Genomic DNA, 16,107 nt, shown 5'->3' with positions numbered 1-16,107 from the left:
GATTTATCACACATATGATGGATTATTATTTGCCATCTCCCAAAATGTTTATCTTATTTGAACAAATTTACATAAATTGGCTTTGAACTTCCTTTGGGAAGAATCTATTTGTAAAAGCTGTTCAGCTCCTAAGGATGGCATATTCTCCAAAGCCACTTTCAGATACGGTTCAGGAGGATAATGGAAAAGGAAGGACCTTCAGAGGATAAAGCCAAGGGCCACAAAGAACAATGAACTGGGAAACTATCCCCAAGGAAAACAGCTAGTGCCTAATCAAGAAACATTCCCTTCCCCAGAGTAGGAAGACCTCATATTTACCTAGTAGGATTTCAAAATTGCTGTGGACCAGTGTTTAATGTTTCTCTCACTCTTCCTCTTTCTGAATGGAAGCATTTATTTTGGTTATCCTGTCTCCAACCAAAAATGTCTAACGGAAAAGGAGACATGTACAGAAAAGATTACCATTGCAGGCTTATAACTGCTTTGCTAAGAAAAGCCGGCTTAAGAGCTAGGCTCTTGGTAGGTCTCTGGGAACCTGGATTTCATAAGGTTTCCCATCATTTTCTAATTAGTGGTTTACTGTGTCTAACTTATTTGTGCAAACAGTAAGCTTCACACCTACTGCTTTCTTTCTAGGAGTCTAGAACTTCTGCATGCATTAAGCAGAGGTTACATGATCAGCCACCACTAAAAATCCTGAGCAAAGTTGTTAATAAGCTTCCCAGGCAGACAAAACTACAAATGCCACAAATTGAGGCTGAAGGAATTATGCATGTCCTATGTGTCCTGGAAGATTTTTGCCTAGTTTCTTGCAGACTTCAGCCCATATGCCTTTTCCCTTTGCTGATTTTGTTTTGTATTGTTCAATCTCTGAACATAGGACTGGGTTTGGGGAACCCTGACACAGAGCAAGTAACTTGTTTTTTTCATTCTTCAGACTCTGGATCAAAATGAGTCAGAGCTGACCCTGAACAGACCCTGATAAGATGACCTTAGGCTTCAAGACTGATGCCCTCACTAGGTAAGACTGAGCGTCTTCCTTGGAGTTGGGGAAGTACCACCTGTATTTTATCTGAGGGAGAGAAGTAAATATTTATGACCAAAAGGCCAGAATGTGGTAGACTATTATCATTACTTCCAACTACCTTGTCCTTTCCTGTAAAGATTTTTCATCCCTTCCCATTACCATGTGACTTGCCATGCATCCTTGTAGTCAGAATAAACTTCTCCATCCCACTGCCTGGATTGATTGGAAGACTTCTTTGGGCCAACAGCATGCAAGTACAAGTGACAGTGTGCAGTTCAGTAAAACCTTTAAGAGGTACTGCATGATTCTGCCTGTCTCCTGCTCTTTTTCTCTGCCACAAGAACATATCCCAAATAGAGACTGTTCCTTCAGAACACATGAAGCTTCATCAGCCAACTGACAGTCACAATATGCAAGTTAATCAGAAATAAATGCTTTTTGTAAGCCAGTGACACTTAGGAATTATTCCATAACAAAACCTAATGAAAGCTGACTGATATCACCATATACTTAAGACAAAATATATTTATAATTTAAAATATTACTGTAAAAATACTACCTAATGTAACTATTTTTATAATAGTAAAAAAACTCCAAATCTAACTTACGTTTTGGAGCTCTTTCAGGAACTGGAGTGTCATTGATTTTCTCTTCTTTGGCAGATTCTTTATTTTCTGAAGACTTTGGCTTTTTTCTTTGGCGCAGTTCTACAGTAGCTCCTTAAAAGATTTGAGAAGTTATTGCAATATGTGTAACAAATTATTCTGTCTATATCTTGAACTGATTTACCTTTATTATACTAAGGCAAAAGTCCCATGAAGAACTATTAGTACCAAAGATAACTCTTTTCATAATTATTTTAGCACTCCCTGCAAACCATACATTCCTACAAATCAAAAGACAATATAAGTTCTGCCTCCAATCCATGCTTTCAAAGTCTTATTGATAAACTGAGCTCTTCTCTTGAGATGATGCTATTTTCAAAACATCCTAAAATAAGTAAACTCTTTTCCAGAATGACTGGAGAACAAAGTGCTATTTAATAAATTGGCTTATTTTTCAAGTTACCTGAGAGTATCATATGCATTATTCATGAAATAACAATTTTTTAAATAAAAAAATAATAAATTGATCATAAAATTATACTTCATCTTTTTTAAATCCTGAAGGTTCTACAGAATTTCACAGTGCTGTGTTATCATTATCATTCAACAGTCTTAGAGGTTTGGGTATCAGAAAATAGGCTGAGAAGTAAGCCAGAAAGATAAAGACCAATACAGTATACTAACGCATATATATGGAATTTTAAAAGATGGTAACGATAACCCTATATGCAAAACAGAAAAAGAGACACAGATGTACAGAACAGACTTTTGGACTCTGTGGGAGAAGGCGAGGGTGGGATGTTCAGAGAGAACAGCATTGAAACAAGTATACTATCAAGTGTGAAACAGATCACCAGCCCAGGCTGGATGCATGAGACAAGTGCTCGGGGCTGGTGCACTGGGAAGACCCAGAGGGACAGGATGGGGAATGAGGTGGGAGGGGGGATTGGGATGGGGAACACATGTAAATCCATGGCTGATTCATGTCAATGTATGGCAAAAACCACTACAATACTGTAAAGTAATTAGCCTCCAACTAATAAAAATAAATGGAAAATAAATAAATAAATAAAAGAAAATAGGCTGAACCTATAAAAATCCCTGGATTTGGGAAGCTCTAAGGAATTTTTCCAATATTACACTATCTACTATTTCTACAACCAATTTAAAAAAATGTAATGCAAAAAGTACTTTCAAATCAGTAAACCAGATTCCAAATTAAACAAGAACTTACTATATTCTCCATCATTACTCTTCCTCCCTAGTTAATTATGAGGTAGATCATGTCATGTAGATATAGGACACTATCAAGGGCTGTCAAGGCTTAAGGTGGTACAAGAATTTATCTCTTTCCTACAGAAGCAGGGTTTTTTTTCTTTTCTCTTCATAATAGCTTAAGGATAGAAAAATGAGTCTAAAAAGAGTAGTCAAAAAAGGACAAATGAATCAGCTACTATTGCTGATTATCAGATGGCTAATTCTAACTTTACTGGAGAAAATGAATAAAATTTATTTTAAAAGAGCTTCAAAAAAAATTCGTATGTTTGTTAAAATGTCTTTCAACACTGATATACTGAGGGAAAAGAATACCATACACTTAGTGGATTCTGTCTGACTAGGCTAAATTTTACCCATTTTTATATCATTTATTCTTTATTTTATAATCATGTTAAGTAGCAAAGTCAGTGAACAGATTAGAAAATAACACTATTAGAAAAGTCATTCCATGGATATCCAGCATTTTTGCATACAAATCTGGGACAACTAATAAATACTATTATATTCCTCATTTATGATTTCCTTTTAATTATCCTATGGGTTAAAGCAAAAGTTAGAAGCAGTCAACAAGAATGAAAATTTATGTAAAGCCAAACAAAGTCTTCTGATGCAAGTGATCATTTTAAGTTTTATTGGAAAAGAACACAGGGCTTCCCTGGTGGTCCAGTGGTTAAGAATCTGCCTGCCAATGCAGGAGACATGGGTTCGGTCCCTGGTCCAGGAAGATCCCACACGCCGTGAGGCAACTAGGGCCGTGCACAGCTACTGAAGCCCGAGCATCCTAGAGCCTACGCCCCACAACAAGAGAAGCCACCACAACGAGAGGCCCGTGCACCACGACTAGAGAGCAGCCCTGCACCCCACAAGCACAGAAAGCCCTCGCCCAGCAACGAAGAACCAACACAGTCAAAAATAAAATAAATACACAAAAAATTTTAAAAAGAACGTAAGAAAAAAATGTAACCACAAGACATTTACTTTGTAGACACACATCCACGGTTAAACACGTTAATAGTATTAGATTTTTTTTAAAAAGTAATTGGCTAATTTCAGAAATTAAGTAAACAAATCTACTGAAAGTTAAAGTGTTAGTAGCTCGGTTGTACCCAATGCTTTGCGGCCTGGTGGACTACAGCCCGCCAGGCTCCTCTGTCCGTGGGATTCTCCGGGCAAGAATACTGGAGTGCTTACTTCTTTCTCCAGGGGATCTTCCTGACCCAGGGATCAAACTCAGGTCTCCTGCACTGCAGGCTGATTCTTTACTATCTGAGCAACCAGGCAAGACAAACAAAATATGTGACCAATGGGTTAAAGTGAAAAAGTGAAGTGGCTCAGTTGTGTCTGATTCTTTGCAACCCCATGGACTGTAGCCTACCACGCTTCTCCGTCCACAGGATTTTCCAGGCTAGAGTACTGTTGTGGGTTGCCATAGGGCTTTTTTTTATTACACAGAGTCTAAAAATATGCATTTAAGATAACGATAACTTGGGAAGGATGAGGATATTCACAGAAAAGCGTTCTTCACAAAAAGTTATCATTTTTCTTTTCAAAAAATGCCTCTATACAGTGAATCACTTTATAGAGATTTTAATAGAGTGTGCACACACATGGATTTCTTTGTTTTGTTTTTTGCATCCATGCTGCACAGGCTGCGGGATCTTAGTTCTCTGATCAGAGATCAAACCCATGCCCCTTGCAGTGGACACTCGGAGTCCTGAGCAATGGACCTCCAAGGAATTCCATTACTATTTTCTTGATTCTAAAGTGTCATATATTTTAAGACACTATTTAATAACAGTTTTTCAAGAGGAAAAAAAAAAATTACCATATTTAATACGTGCACTGATTCTAAGACATGCCAATTTCAGTGGCATTAAACTGTGGGAGCAAAAAGTACTACTCAGGAAACAGAGTAAGCTTTTTAACCAATCTCTTCAATCTTGTTCCTAAACTTTGTGCCTGTGACTATAAAACAAAACTGACTGGATGCAAGTTTTACCTCATTTTCTTTATGTTGATCTTTTAAGTTCATAATTGACAAACAAAGCCAGAATCTCTAGGTGGATAAGCAACAAAGACCAAAGCAGTGGATAAACCAGATTATTCATCCTGATAGGAAAGCTCTGGGATAGAATTCAAGTTTTCTTTTCGCTACCTTATAATTTTAGCATTGTAAATAAAAAGTCCAGTAAATAAACATGATAACACAGCCACAGGAACAACCTACTATTTCAGTCTCTGGCTCTGTGATCTTCACATCATACAGTTAACAGGGCTACAAATAGGCTTTCAAATGTCCATCTAGACTATACATAGCAATTCCCAAGAGAAGTGTGAATACTGCTCTACTCAAGGCTGTCACTTTCTTTGCTCTAACATTTCTTCCAGGAAATACAAATATAATACCATGACTCTCACAGCATCAAGAGAAGATGAGATTCCCAAAGAGTATTTACTTAGAAAAAACGTGGGACAAAGAAAAGGGTCCAAGTGAAGTGAATGATAAGCTAAAAGGCAATATAGAGAACATATGGATACAAGTAAAATTGACTAGTCAAATTTTAATAGAGTGAATACAAATAACATGCATTTTGAAAAAAAGTATGGAGTGCCTAATAAACACAAAGTACTCAGAAAAATGCCTAGCACATAGACATGCTTACTATAAATATCATTACTAGATTACAATAAATAAGAATTTAATTACTAGTTGTTGCTGTGCTGAATCATGTCTGACTCTCTGGGACCCTTTGGGCTGTAGCCCTCCAGGCTCCTCTGTCCACGGGATTTTTCAAGCAAGAATACTGGAATGGGATGTCATATCCTCCTCCAGGGGATCTTCCCAACCCAGAGATCAAACCCCTATCTCCTGTGTCTCTTGCATTGCAGGCATATTCTTTACGTGCTGAGCCATTGGGGAAGCACACCTAACATATTAGACAGCCAAATATTTCTGGAATTAAAAGTGTGTTGAATGAAAACAAAACTTCAATGCATTAATTATTCCAAGTAAGATGTATTTCACTCCTTTGGATTATCTGTCGTTCTACAAACAAAGGTCATTTTTCACTTTGTATCATGGAAGTAAATTTCACAAACTTGTATGGCTTATGAAACCATAACTGGTTCCACATCATATCTGTTTAGTTAGGTCTAACTTTAACCTCTTAAAACAATTCCTCATTAACATGATATATAATATTAAAGACTTTTAATACTGCAGTTTCAAATTTTTTATGCTTTAAGTGCTCATGGAAACATATAAGTGAGTTTATCAACCCACCCCGAGATCTGCAGGTAGTTAGAAAAGTAAAAAAATATAAAAAAAAAGTATCACATATACTGGAACCAAAGATAAAACCAAGGCAACCAACAGAAACACATTCCTCCTTACCAACTACAAAGAGTTTAGTTTTGAAGCTGTTTTTAGGTACAGTGTCTTAAATTAGACCAGTTTTAACCCAGAAAAATTAAGGAGGAGGAGGCAAATATGAAGCAAGAGTGAGTGCACGAAGAGCCGCAAGTCACAGAGCAAACAATTCTTAAAATTATTTTTTTTTAACTGTTTTCCACTGAATTCTTCAGACTCCCTTCTTGCATTCCTGGTTTAGCAAGGCTTCAGTCTAAACAGATCACGTTCACAACCCTCCTCAACAGGGTTAAAAAGTCATGTTTTTCAGGAGAATGAAAAGCCTAACTGCTCAATCAGGCGATACCATTATTATCTATGCCTGAAAGCACCATGCCTATTATGAACATGTGACACAAATGTTTCATAGAACACTTCTCGCTGGCGAAGTTCCGCCCCAGCTCCCCATTTTTCTCTCATATCTATCAACTTCTGTAAATCAATACTGAGTGAGTTGTCTTGGCAGTGACCCCGAAGACATGAAAAGCTTTCTCCAGCCCACCTTCTTTCACCCTCAAAGCACTCCGGGCTCCGGATCCCCCCCAAAGCCACTCACTCCTTCTCCCCGGGCCGTCGCCCCTTAACCCGCAAATGAAATTGGTGACCTTCTCTTCCGTTGCTGCTTCTTCGTCTCCTCCCATCCACCTCACTTACCACTTTCATCCCAAACCCTTGCCTCTTTCTGCCCCCCGCCTTGGCGTGCGGCTCCTCTTACCCGGGGGTGACCTGGTCAGCACCCACAGACGTCTCAGGAGCGCACTCAGCCTGAGGGGCACTCGGCTACAAGACTTTCACTCCGGCAGAGGCACTCAGCACTCGCTCCGACATCTTCTCACCCCGAGTGCGTCCGCACTCCGCTCACCAGCAGCTCCCGGCCCTTCCTCTCAGCCACTCCCCCCACGGTGTTCTCTCCCGCGACCCGATTTTCAACTTCAAGCTCCACTTCTGCCTCCCATTCGAGCCGGCACGACTTCAGGCCGTCCACTCCGCTCCCTCTCGAAGTCTCCGCACACCTCCCGCCCCCCTCGCTGCGGTCCCGCTCCTTCCCGCCGCACAGCCGCGGCCACCCGCCGCCCCGGTCTCTCGGCCCTCATTTCCCGAGACCTCTGGCGGCCGTACGCGCGCCGGACCCCGGGGCCGGTCACCTTCTTCCTCGGCCATCGTCCCCGCGGAGGCCGGGGGGCCTCCCCTCGGGGCTCCCGCGCCGCCCGGCGTCTCCAGCCTCCGCGTAGCCGAGCCCCGCGGCTCTCCTCAGGCCCGCTCCCGGGCCGCCGCGCCCCCACTTCCTGACCCGCCCACCCGGCCCCCCTCCGGTGTCGCCGCCAACCGCGTCCCCCGCCCCGGGCCGCCCTGGAACCAGAGTGCTGGGAGCGGAGGGCTGGCCGGAGTGTTTGGCGGGCGCGCCTGGGCCTGCGCGGGCAGGAAGGAAGGCGGCTCAGGCGGGGGTGGCTCCGCCCACGGCTGGCGCTCCGGGCCCTCCGCCAGCCCCCCAGGAGACAAATCCGGGGGGGTTCGCGCTGGGGCCCTTTCCCCAATCCTCACCGGTAAAGATGGGTGCCCGAGGGCCTTTCTGGCACTTTTGTGAGTGGACTCAGGTATACGCTGGTGGCTCAGACGGTAAAGACTGCGACTGCAATGAGGGAGACCTGGGTTCGATCCCTGGGTCTGGAAGATCCCCTGGAGAAGTCCATGGAAACCCACCCCAGCATTTTACCTGGAGAATCCCATGGACAGTGGAGCCTGGTAGGCTTCAGTCCATGGGGTCACAGAGAATCGCACACGACTGAGTGACTAAGGCACAGTCCAGAGAATATCCAGATCCAGAGACTATCCAGACCTTCCCCATTTTACAGAGAGGAAAAGGAGATCCAGCGAGTGTAGGTCACCAGGCTAATCTGAGCCAGGGCCCCTGCATCCTCACAGTGCCTACAGAGCGCAGCAAAAACCCTTTGGGTTGTTGGCACATTGAGTTAGTAGCCCACTCGACATTTACAAGAAAGAAGCTTGTACTTGCAACTTGTGTCTTAACCGCCCAAAGTGGTTAAACAAATGTATCTGCATTTCATAATATTATTTTACAAACAATAATACTATGGCCAGTGCAGAGGAGAGGGTGCAGTTTAGATATTCCACAGCAATGAAACAGTTTTAACTTGTCATACTGTTTGTCTTCACTTTTATTGTATCAGGCATTCTCCAAACATACCTGGATCTTTCCCCCTCAACAGTGTTGTCCTTCACCGGTTAAGTCTTGTCTTTGTGTTCCCTTGGACTACAGCATGACAGGCTCTCCTGTCCTTCACTATCTCCGGGAGTTTACTCAGATTCATGGCCATTGAGTCAGCTATACTTTCTAACCATCTTATCCTCTGATGCAGCCCTTCTCCTTTCACCTTCAGTCTTTCCCAGAGTCCGAGTCTTTCCCAGTGAGTCAGCTCTTCACATCTGGTGGCCAAACTATTGGAGCTTCAGCTTTAGCAACAGTCCTTCAAATGAATATTTCAGGTTGATTTCCTTTAGGTTTAGGTTTAAGCTCCTTGTTCTCCAAGGGATTCTCAAGAGTCTTCTCTAGCACCACAGTTCAAAACCATCAATTCTTTGGCACTCAGCCTTCTTTCCAGTCCACCTGTCACATCCGTACATGACTACTAGAAAAACCATAGCTTTGACTTCGTCACATATGAAAAAAATGCCTCTGCTTTTGAATACACTGTCTGGGTTTGTCATAGTTTTCCTTCCAAGGAGCAAGCATCTTTTAATTGCATGGCTGCAATCATTGTCTGCAGCGATTTTGGAGCCCAAGAAAATAAAATTTGCCACTGCTTCCACTTTTTCCCCTTCTATTTGCCATGAACTGATGGGACTGGATGCCATGATCTTAGGTTTTTGACTGTTGCGTTTTGAGTAAGCTTTTCACACTCTATCAAAGAGGCTCTTTTGTTCCTCTTCACTTTCTGCCGTTAGAGTGCTATTATCTGCATATCTAAGGTGGTTGAAATTTCTCCCAGCACTTGATTTCAGCTTGTGAGTTACCCAGGCTGCATTTCGCATGATGTACTCTGCATATAAGCTAGATAAGCAGGATGACAATATACAGCCTTGTCATACTCCTTTGCCCGTTTTGAACCAGTTCCATGTCCGATTCTAACTGTTGCTTCTTGACCTACCTACAGATTTCTCAGGAGACAGGCAGGGTAACCCAGTACTCCCATCTCTTTAAGAATTTTCCAGTTTATTGTGGTCCACACAGTCAAAGGCTTTAGCATAGTCAATGAAAGATATTTCTGGAACTCCCTTGCATTCTCTATGATCTGATGAATGTAAGCAACTTGATCTCTAGTTCCTCTGCCTCTTGAAAACTCAGCTTGTGCATCTGGAAGTTCCCAGTTCACATACTGCTGAAGCCTGTGTGCTGCGCTAAGTCGCTTCAGTGGTCTCCGAATCTTTTCGACCCCATGAACTGAGACCCATTGAGCTCCTCGGTCCATGGGATTTCCCAGGCAAGAATACTGGAGTGGGTTGTCATTTCCTTCTCCAGGGGATCTTCCCCCACTTAGGGATCAAACTTGCACCCCTTGCAACTCCGGGATTGGCAGATGGTTTCTTTACCACTAGCGCCACCTAGCTTGAAGGATTTTGAGCATCACGTTGCTAGCGTGTGAAATGAGTGCAATTATATGGTAATTTGAACATACTTTGGCATTGCCCTTCTTTGGGATTGAAATGAAAGCTGACATTTTCCAATCCTGTGGCCACTGCTGAGTTTTCCAAATTTCCTGACATATTGTGAGCAGCACTTTAAGAGCATCATCTTTTAGAACTTTAAATAGCTCAGCTGGAATTCCATCGCCCCCACTAGCTTTGTAGTAAGGCTTCCTAAGGCCTACTTGACTTTACACTCCAGGATGTCTGGTTCTAGGTGAGTGACCACACTATTGTGGTTATCCGGGTCATACCACTTTGCATTCATGCATTTCAACAGTAGGAAGAGGTAAATTTAGGAACTGATAAAATGCCTATTATAGAATGAGAGAAAAAAAGCACAGGAACTCAGTGAAGTCATGGGGTAATGATGGTCGTCCCATTTTTAGCAGACAGCAAGAGTCTCCTTCCTAATAGCACCTATATTAAGTCAGTATATTTGGGGAGAAGCTATCAGCTTTCAGTGCTATGCAAAAACAGTTCCAGGAACTCTTTTTATGCCTTTCAGTTCAGTTCAGTCGCTCAGTTGTGTCCAGCTCTTTGCGACCCCATGAATCACAGCACGCCAGGCCTCCCTATCCATCACCAACTCCCAGATTTCAGTGCCCAGCTTATCAGATGAGAAGCAAGCAGAGCTCCAGCTCATGAGGACCACTGTTTTCCATGTCAAGGGTCTTGAGGTGATGACCATTCCTCAGTTCCTACATGCTCTACACAGAAGTAGAAAAAGAGAAAAAATATTGATTCTCGAAATCAAATGGGAATATGAAAGGAGAGATACTTATTCAATCTTTAGATATGAATCAGTGGAATTGTGATTGTGTTCGCTAATAGGAGCATTCTTCCCTTGAACCCTAACCTTCCCATAAGACTGGGAATGAATCATTTCATCCCTGAACCAGTGTAATTTTCCTATGAGAAAAATAAGACATTTTTTATTCCAAATATCAACTTCATCCAAAAAGACGTACTCCCTAACTGCTCAGGATGTCGCCATTCACCTGGCAGTATAGCTGAGCTTTCATTAGGTCACTGCATAACTCAATAAGACCAGGTGATTCCGGATGGTACTACACACAACCAGGCACATACATGGTCCTAATATGTGTGATAATCAGAATGATAACTTCTGATCCTGACTTCATTGACCATTTTATGACTACAGACCATGGGCTGCTAGTTTCCCATCCAGAATGTGAAGGGTCATTTCATTAACCTTTGCCTCATCTTGACCACAGAGAAGGCAATGGCAACCCACTCCAGTACTTTTACCTGGAGAATCCCATGGACAGAGGAGCCTGGTAGGCTGCAGTCCATGGGGTCGAGAAGAGTCGGACACGACTGAGCGACTTCACTTTCACTTTTCACTTTCATGCGCTGGAGAAGGAAATGGCAACCCACTCCAGTGTTCTTACCTGGAGAATCCCAGGGACGGGGGAGCCTGGTGGGCTGTCGTCTATGGGGTCTCACAGAGTTGCACACAACTGAAGCGACTTAGTAGCAGCAGCAGCATCTTGACCAATCCTAAGCACTTCAGATTTTCTCAAATGGTCTTTTATTTACAGTCTACACTCAAAGAACAGTATGATTTGCTGCCTCCTCTGGAAGTTTGGCTTCCCCAGTGGCTCAATTGGTAAAGAATCTGCTTGCAATGCAAGAGACCCTGGTTCCATCCCTGGGTCAGGAAGATCGCCTGGAGAAGGAAATGGCAACCCACTCCAGTATTCTTGCCTGGGAAATCCCATGAACAGAGGAGCCCGGCAGGATACAGTCCATGGGGTTGCAAGAGTTGGACACGATTTAGAGACTAAACCCCCACCTAGAAGTTTAAGGACCCTTTTCATATGCAATGGATATTTTTAGGGATTGATGTGAAATGCTTTGTTTAAGAACTTACGTCTTTTAAGAAAAGGTAGATTAGAAGGGTATTGTAATAACTGGGTTAAAAAATAAAGGCTTGAAATAAGGCAATGGAAATAAAAGTGTTCAAAGAGAACGGATTCAAAAGATGCTGGAGGTAAAATCTATAGGGCCTAGCGACAAATTGGATGTGATAAATGATGAGTTGAGAATGACTCTTAAGGTTTCTATCTTAAAATTGATCATGTGCCTTCTGTGTGCCAAGTACCACTTGTTAGCAGGATATGAGACGAATACAAAACAAAAACCCCTGAAGACTTACCTACTTGAAACCAAAAAAATATAAGTAAAGGCTATTTTAAAAGATACTCCTCTTCTATCCAATTCTCCATCGTAGCGTATAGAATAATTAGTGTGAAATCTTTGCATTAGTTCAGCTTTTCTTCTATTAAAGATATGGAGCTCTTTCTCACCTTTATTATGTCATAAATTTGTAATTACCCATTAAGTAACATATTTAAGTTATTCTCAATACCATCCTCTGTGTGAAGTCTGAACCAGGTATGATCAGTTAGTCCTTGAAAACACATAACACTCTTACCAGCACTATATTCTGACTTGTACTTTGGTCACGTTTTATCCTGTTCTTTCAACTCTTCGAAACATGTTGTAGACTATGTTGGTAATTAATTTAAAAGTTGCTGATAATAGTATGAGCTGTGGATGTCTTAGATAAGTTGTATATTTCACACTAACCATGAAAACTATGATTAGATGCTGTTTTGTCTTAGCTTGTTGTTAGTTCTTCTTATGACTATGGATTAATTTCTATGCTTTTTCTGTAAAAGAGGAAATAAAGGGCTATATTGTCAGTTGCTCCTGTGGTTGTTTCTCAAGCAGACCTCACTTTTTCCTCATTGTTTGAACTGTACTTCGGTGCCTCCTGAATATATTTGCTCTGTTATCACTCACAAGGATCGGCTGTCTTCCTATCACTGACTGGAAGAATTACAGTCATACAAAGCAACAGTCAGACTGGGAAACTGTATGAGCCTCCCCAGTGGGAAAACATTAAACAATGTGTATTCTATTTAAATATTTTTAAATTGAACATAGGACATTTGAACACAGACAATTGAACTCTAGGACATTTTCTAAAGTATAGTTTTTTCCTCCAGTTAAAACTCCTCCAGGAAGAGACTTTTATTTAACCAAATTAGTCATAGGAAAGCATTAATTCATTAATTAAACACATTTTTTCATTCATTAATACAAAAAATTAGTGGTACTAAATGGCTTATTATTAAGATTTTCCTAGGCAAAGCTTCTATTTTAGTAGACCAAGATTTCATCCTCTCTTCTTTCAGGTAAGTAAGTAAGTAAATATTTGTGAAATTTAGTTGAATTGAATATTAGACTTGCCAGATAATATAGGACACTTTAGTATAATATGCTCCATGCAATATTTGGGCCAGCTTAAGCTAAAAATGACTTGTTGTTTATTTATTTATTTATTTATTTTTTTAAAATATTATTTTATTAGTTGGAGGCCAATCACTTTACAACATTTCAGTGGGGACTTGTTGTTTATTTGAAATTTCCATTAATTAAGTATCCTGCTTTTGGTTTGGTTTTGCCTTTCATTCCTTTGTCGAACCTATTTATGGATTGAGACTGCCCCATGAGGAGTTCCCTAGCATTGGTTACTCTCCGGCATTCTGGACCCATGTAAATAACAGATTAAATTCTTTCTCATGATAGAGGGAAGGCAGTTAGATAGCAGGTGGGTTCTGAGTACCTCGATTATTGATTCAGAAAAGAACCTGCCATTCCTCAAGCCCTGATACATGAAACTGCTGATGCCGTCATCCCACCCTGAAAATGCTCCCAGCTAGACCTTGGATAGGCTTGGTGCCTCCTAGAGCTACCATCGATCTACTTCTCAGCCAGCCAATCAGTGCAGATGACTGGTCGGGTGTATCTAGACCAGCTGTGTGGAGGACTAGTCACACTTCCGAAGTACAGATATATCTTAAAGCCAAAAGCATGCAGTGATTGTAGGGGGAAAAGTTTTCCCAGCAAAATTACGATGTATCACCATAGCAATTTAAGTGTAACAGGGTAATTGCCATGCTATTTTTTTCTTAATACAGTAAAAGAAAAAACAACAACAACAAAGACAAGAAAAAATCTGTTCACCAATTATGACTTGATTTAAATATAGATAAATTTTAAAAATCTTATTATAATTCTGCATAAGCACTCTGGTTGAGAATAGGACCCTGAAAAGTCACTGTGAGTCCTGGAGATGGCAGAGGCATCCAAAATCCTGTTTGGGTGAATTTCATACCAAACTTTCTCTTTGGATGTGTATATCAATGTGAAAGGTGACTTTGACTTTACACTTTAGTGTAAAAAGCTTACTGTTAATAACTAGGTAATACTAACATTTTAAATGGTGCTAAAAAAATGATTTTTTACTTTTAACATTTACATTTATAGACAACTTTAAAGGAAAACTGCATAAAGCACATTTTTTTTCACCTGCAGGAATGAACATATACTTATTCATTCAACAGATACTTAGAGTATATATCCCAAGTGCTGCCTAGTCACTAAGGATTCAGTGGGGAAGAAGATACACTTTATCTTGATTGAAGTTACAATCTGGGGAGCAGATTATAGGGAGATTTACAGAGTCTAGTGAGTCGGAAAGGCCTTCCTTAGGAAGGGTTAGAATTCTGCATAGCAGTTAGTCAATGAAGAGAAAGATAACAGAAAAAAAACAGTGCATTACTCCTGTAACAAACAGGAAAAAAGACAACAAATGTAGAGCAAGAGGGTAAGGGTGCCTTGAATAAAACTCAAGAGATAGGCAGAAGTCAGCTCACCCAATAGCATGCAGTAATATGTTTGGGTATCTTAAACAGCAAATGGAAACCTTTAGTAGAAGACATGTTAAGAATACATTATCACTTTGTTGTGTTTTTATCACACACCCACACAAAAAGAGGGTGGGAGGAAATTTTTGGAGGTAATAGATACTTGTGGCATTGATTGTGGTGACGGTTTCACTAATATTCTTACCTAGTATGCTATTAAGTTGCTCAGTCTTGTCTGACTGTGACCACATGGACTGCACGCCAGGTATCCCTGTCCTTCACCATCTCTCGGAGCTTGCTCAAACTCATGTCCATTGAGTCAGGATGCCATCCAACCATCTTGTCCTCTGTTGACCCCTTCTCCTCCTGCCCTCAATCTTTCCCAGCATCAGGATCTTTTCCAATGAGATGGCTCTTCGCACAAGATGGCCAAAGTATTGGAGTTTTAGCTTCAGCATCAATCTTCCAATGAATATCCAGGGTTGATTTCCTTTAGGACTGACTGCTTTGATCTCCTTGCAGGCCACGGGACCCTCAAGAGTCTTCTCCAATACCACAGCGCAAAAGCATCAATTCTTCAGTGCTCAGCCTTCTTTATGGTCCAGCTCTCATATCCAAACATGACTACTGGAAAAACCGTAGGTCTGACTATACAGACCTTTGTCAGCAAAGTGATGTTTCTGCTTTTTTTTTTTTGGATGTTTCTGCTTTTAAATACACTGCCTATGTTTGTCATAGTTTTTCTTCCAAGGAGCAAGCATCTTTTAATTTCATGGCTGCAGTCACCATCTGCAGTGATTTTGGAGACCAAGAAAATAAAATCTGTCACTGTTTCCATTGTTCCCCCATCTATTTGCCATGAAGTGATGGCATTGGATGCCATGATCTTAGTTTTTTGAATGTTGAGTTTTAAGCCAAAATTTTCACTCTCCTTTCACTTTCATCAAGAGGCTCTTTAGTTCCTCTTCACTTTCTGCCATAAGGGTGGTGTCATCTGCATATCTGAGATTATTGATATTCTCCCAGCAATCTTGATTCCAGCTTGTGCTTCATCCAGTCCGGCATTTCTCATGATGTACTCTGCATTTAAGTTAAATAAGCAGGTTAACAATATTAAGCTTTGACACACTCCTTTTCCAATTTTGCACCAGTCCATTGTTCCATGTTGGTTCTAACTGTTGCTTCTTGACCTGCATATAGGTTTCTCAGGAGGCAGGTAAGGTATTCTGGTATTCCCATCTCTTTAAGAATTTTCCATAGTTTGTAGTGATCCACACAGTCAAAGTTTTTGGCATAATCAATAAAGCAGGAGCAGATGTTTTTCTGGAACTCTCTTGCTTTTTC

General features: G+C 41.2%; 1 protein-coding gene across 2 annotated transcripts in view; it reads right to left on the bottom strand.

The window, feature by feature from the left end:
- DPY19L4 (dpy-19 like 4) overlaps positions 1-7,611 on the bottom strand; it is a 62,492-nt gene extending 54,881 nt beyond the window's left edge. For both annotated transcript variants that reach the window (XM_065902653.1, XM_065902654.1), the window contains exons 1-2: positions 7,465-7,611; positions 1,636-1,746 (exon numbers count right to left, since the gene is read on the bottom strand). In XM_065902653.1, the coding sequence (XP_065758725.1) occupies positions 1,636-1,746; positions 7,465-7,480 (127 nt within the window). In that variant the 5' untranslated portion in view covers positions 7,481-7,611. The remainder of the gene's footprint in view (positions 1-1,635; positions 1,747-7,464) is intronic.
- Between the last annotated feature and the right edge of the window lie 8,496 nt (positions 7,612-16,107).

Source organism: Muntiacus reevesi, chromosome 12, assembly GCF_963930625.1.
Source record: "Muntiacus reevesi chromosome 12, mMunRee1.1, whole genome shotgun sequence".
NCBI classification, from domain to species: Eukaryota; Metazoa; Chordata; class Mammalia; order Artiodactyla; family Cervidae; genus Muntiacus; species Muntiacus reevesi.
This window is presented reverse-complemented; position numbering and strand designations above follow the sequence as displayed.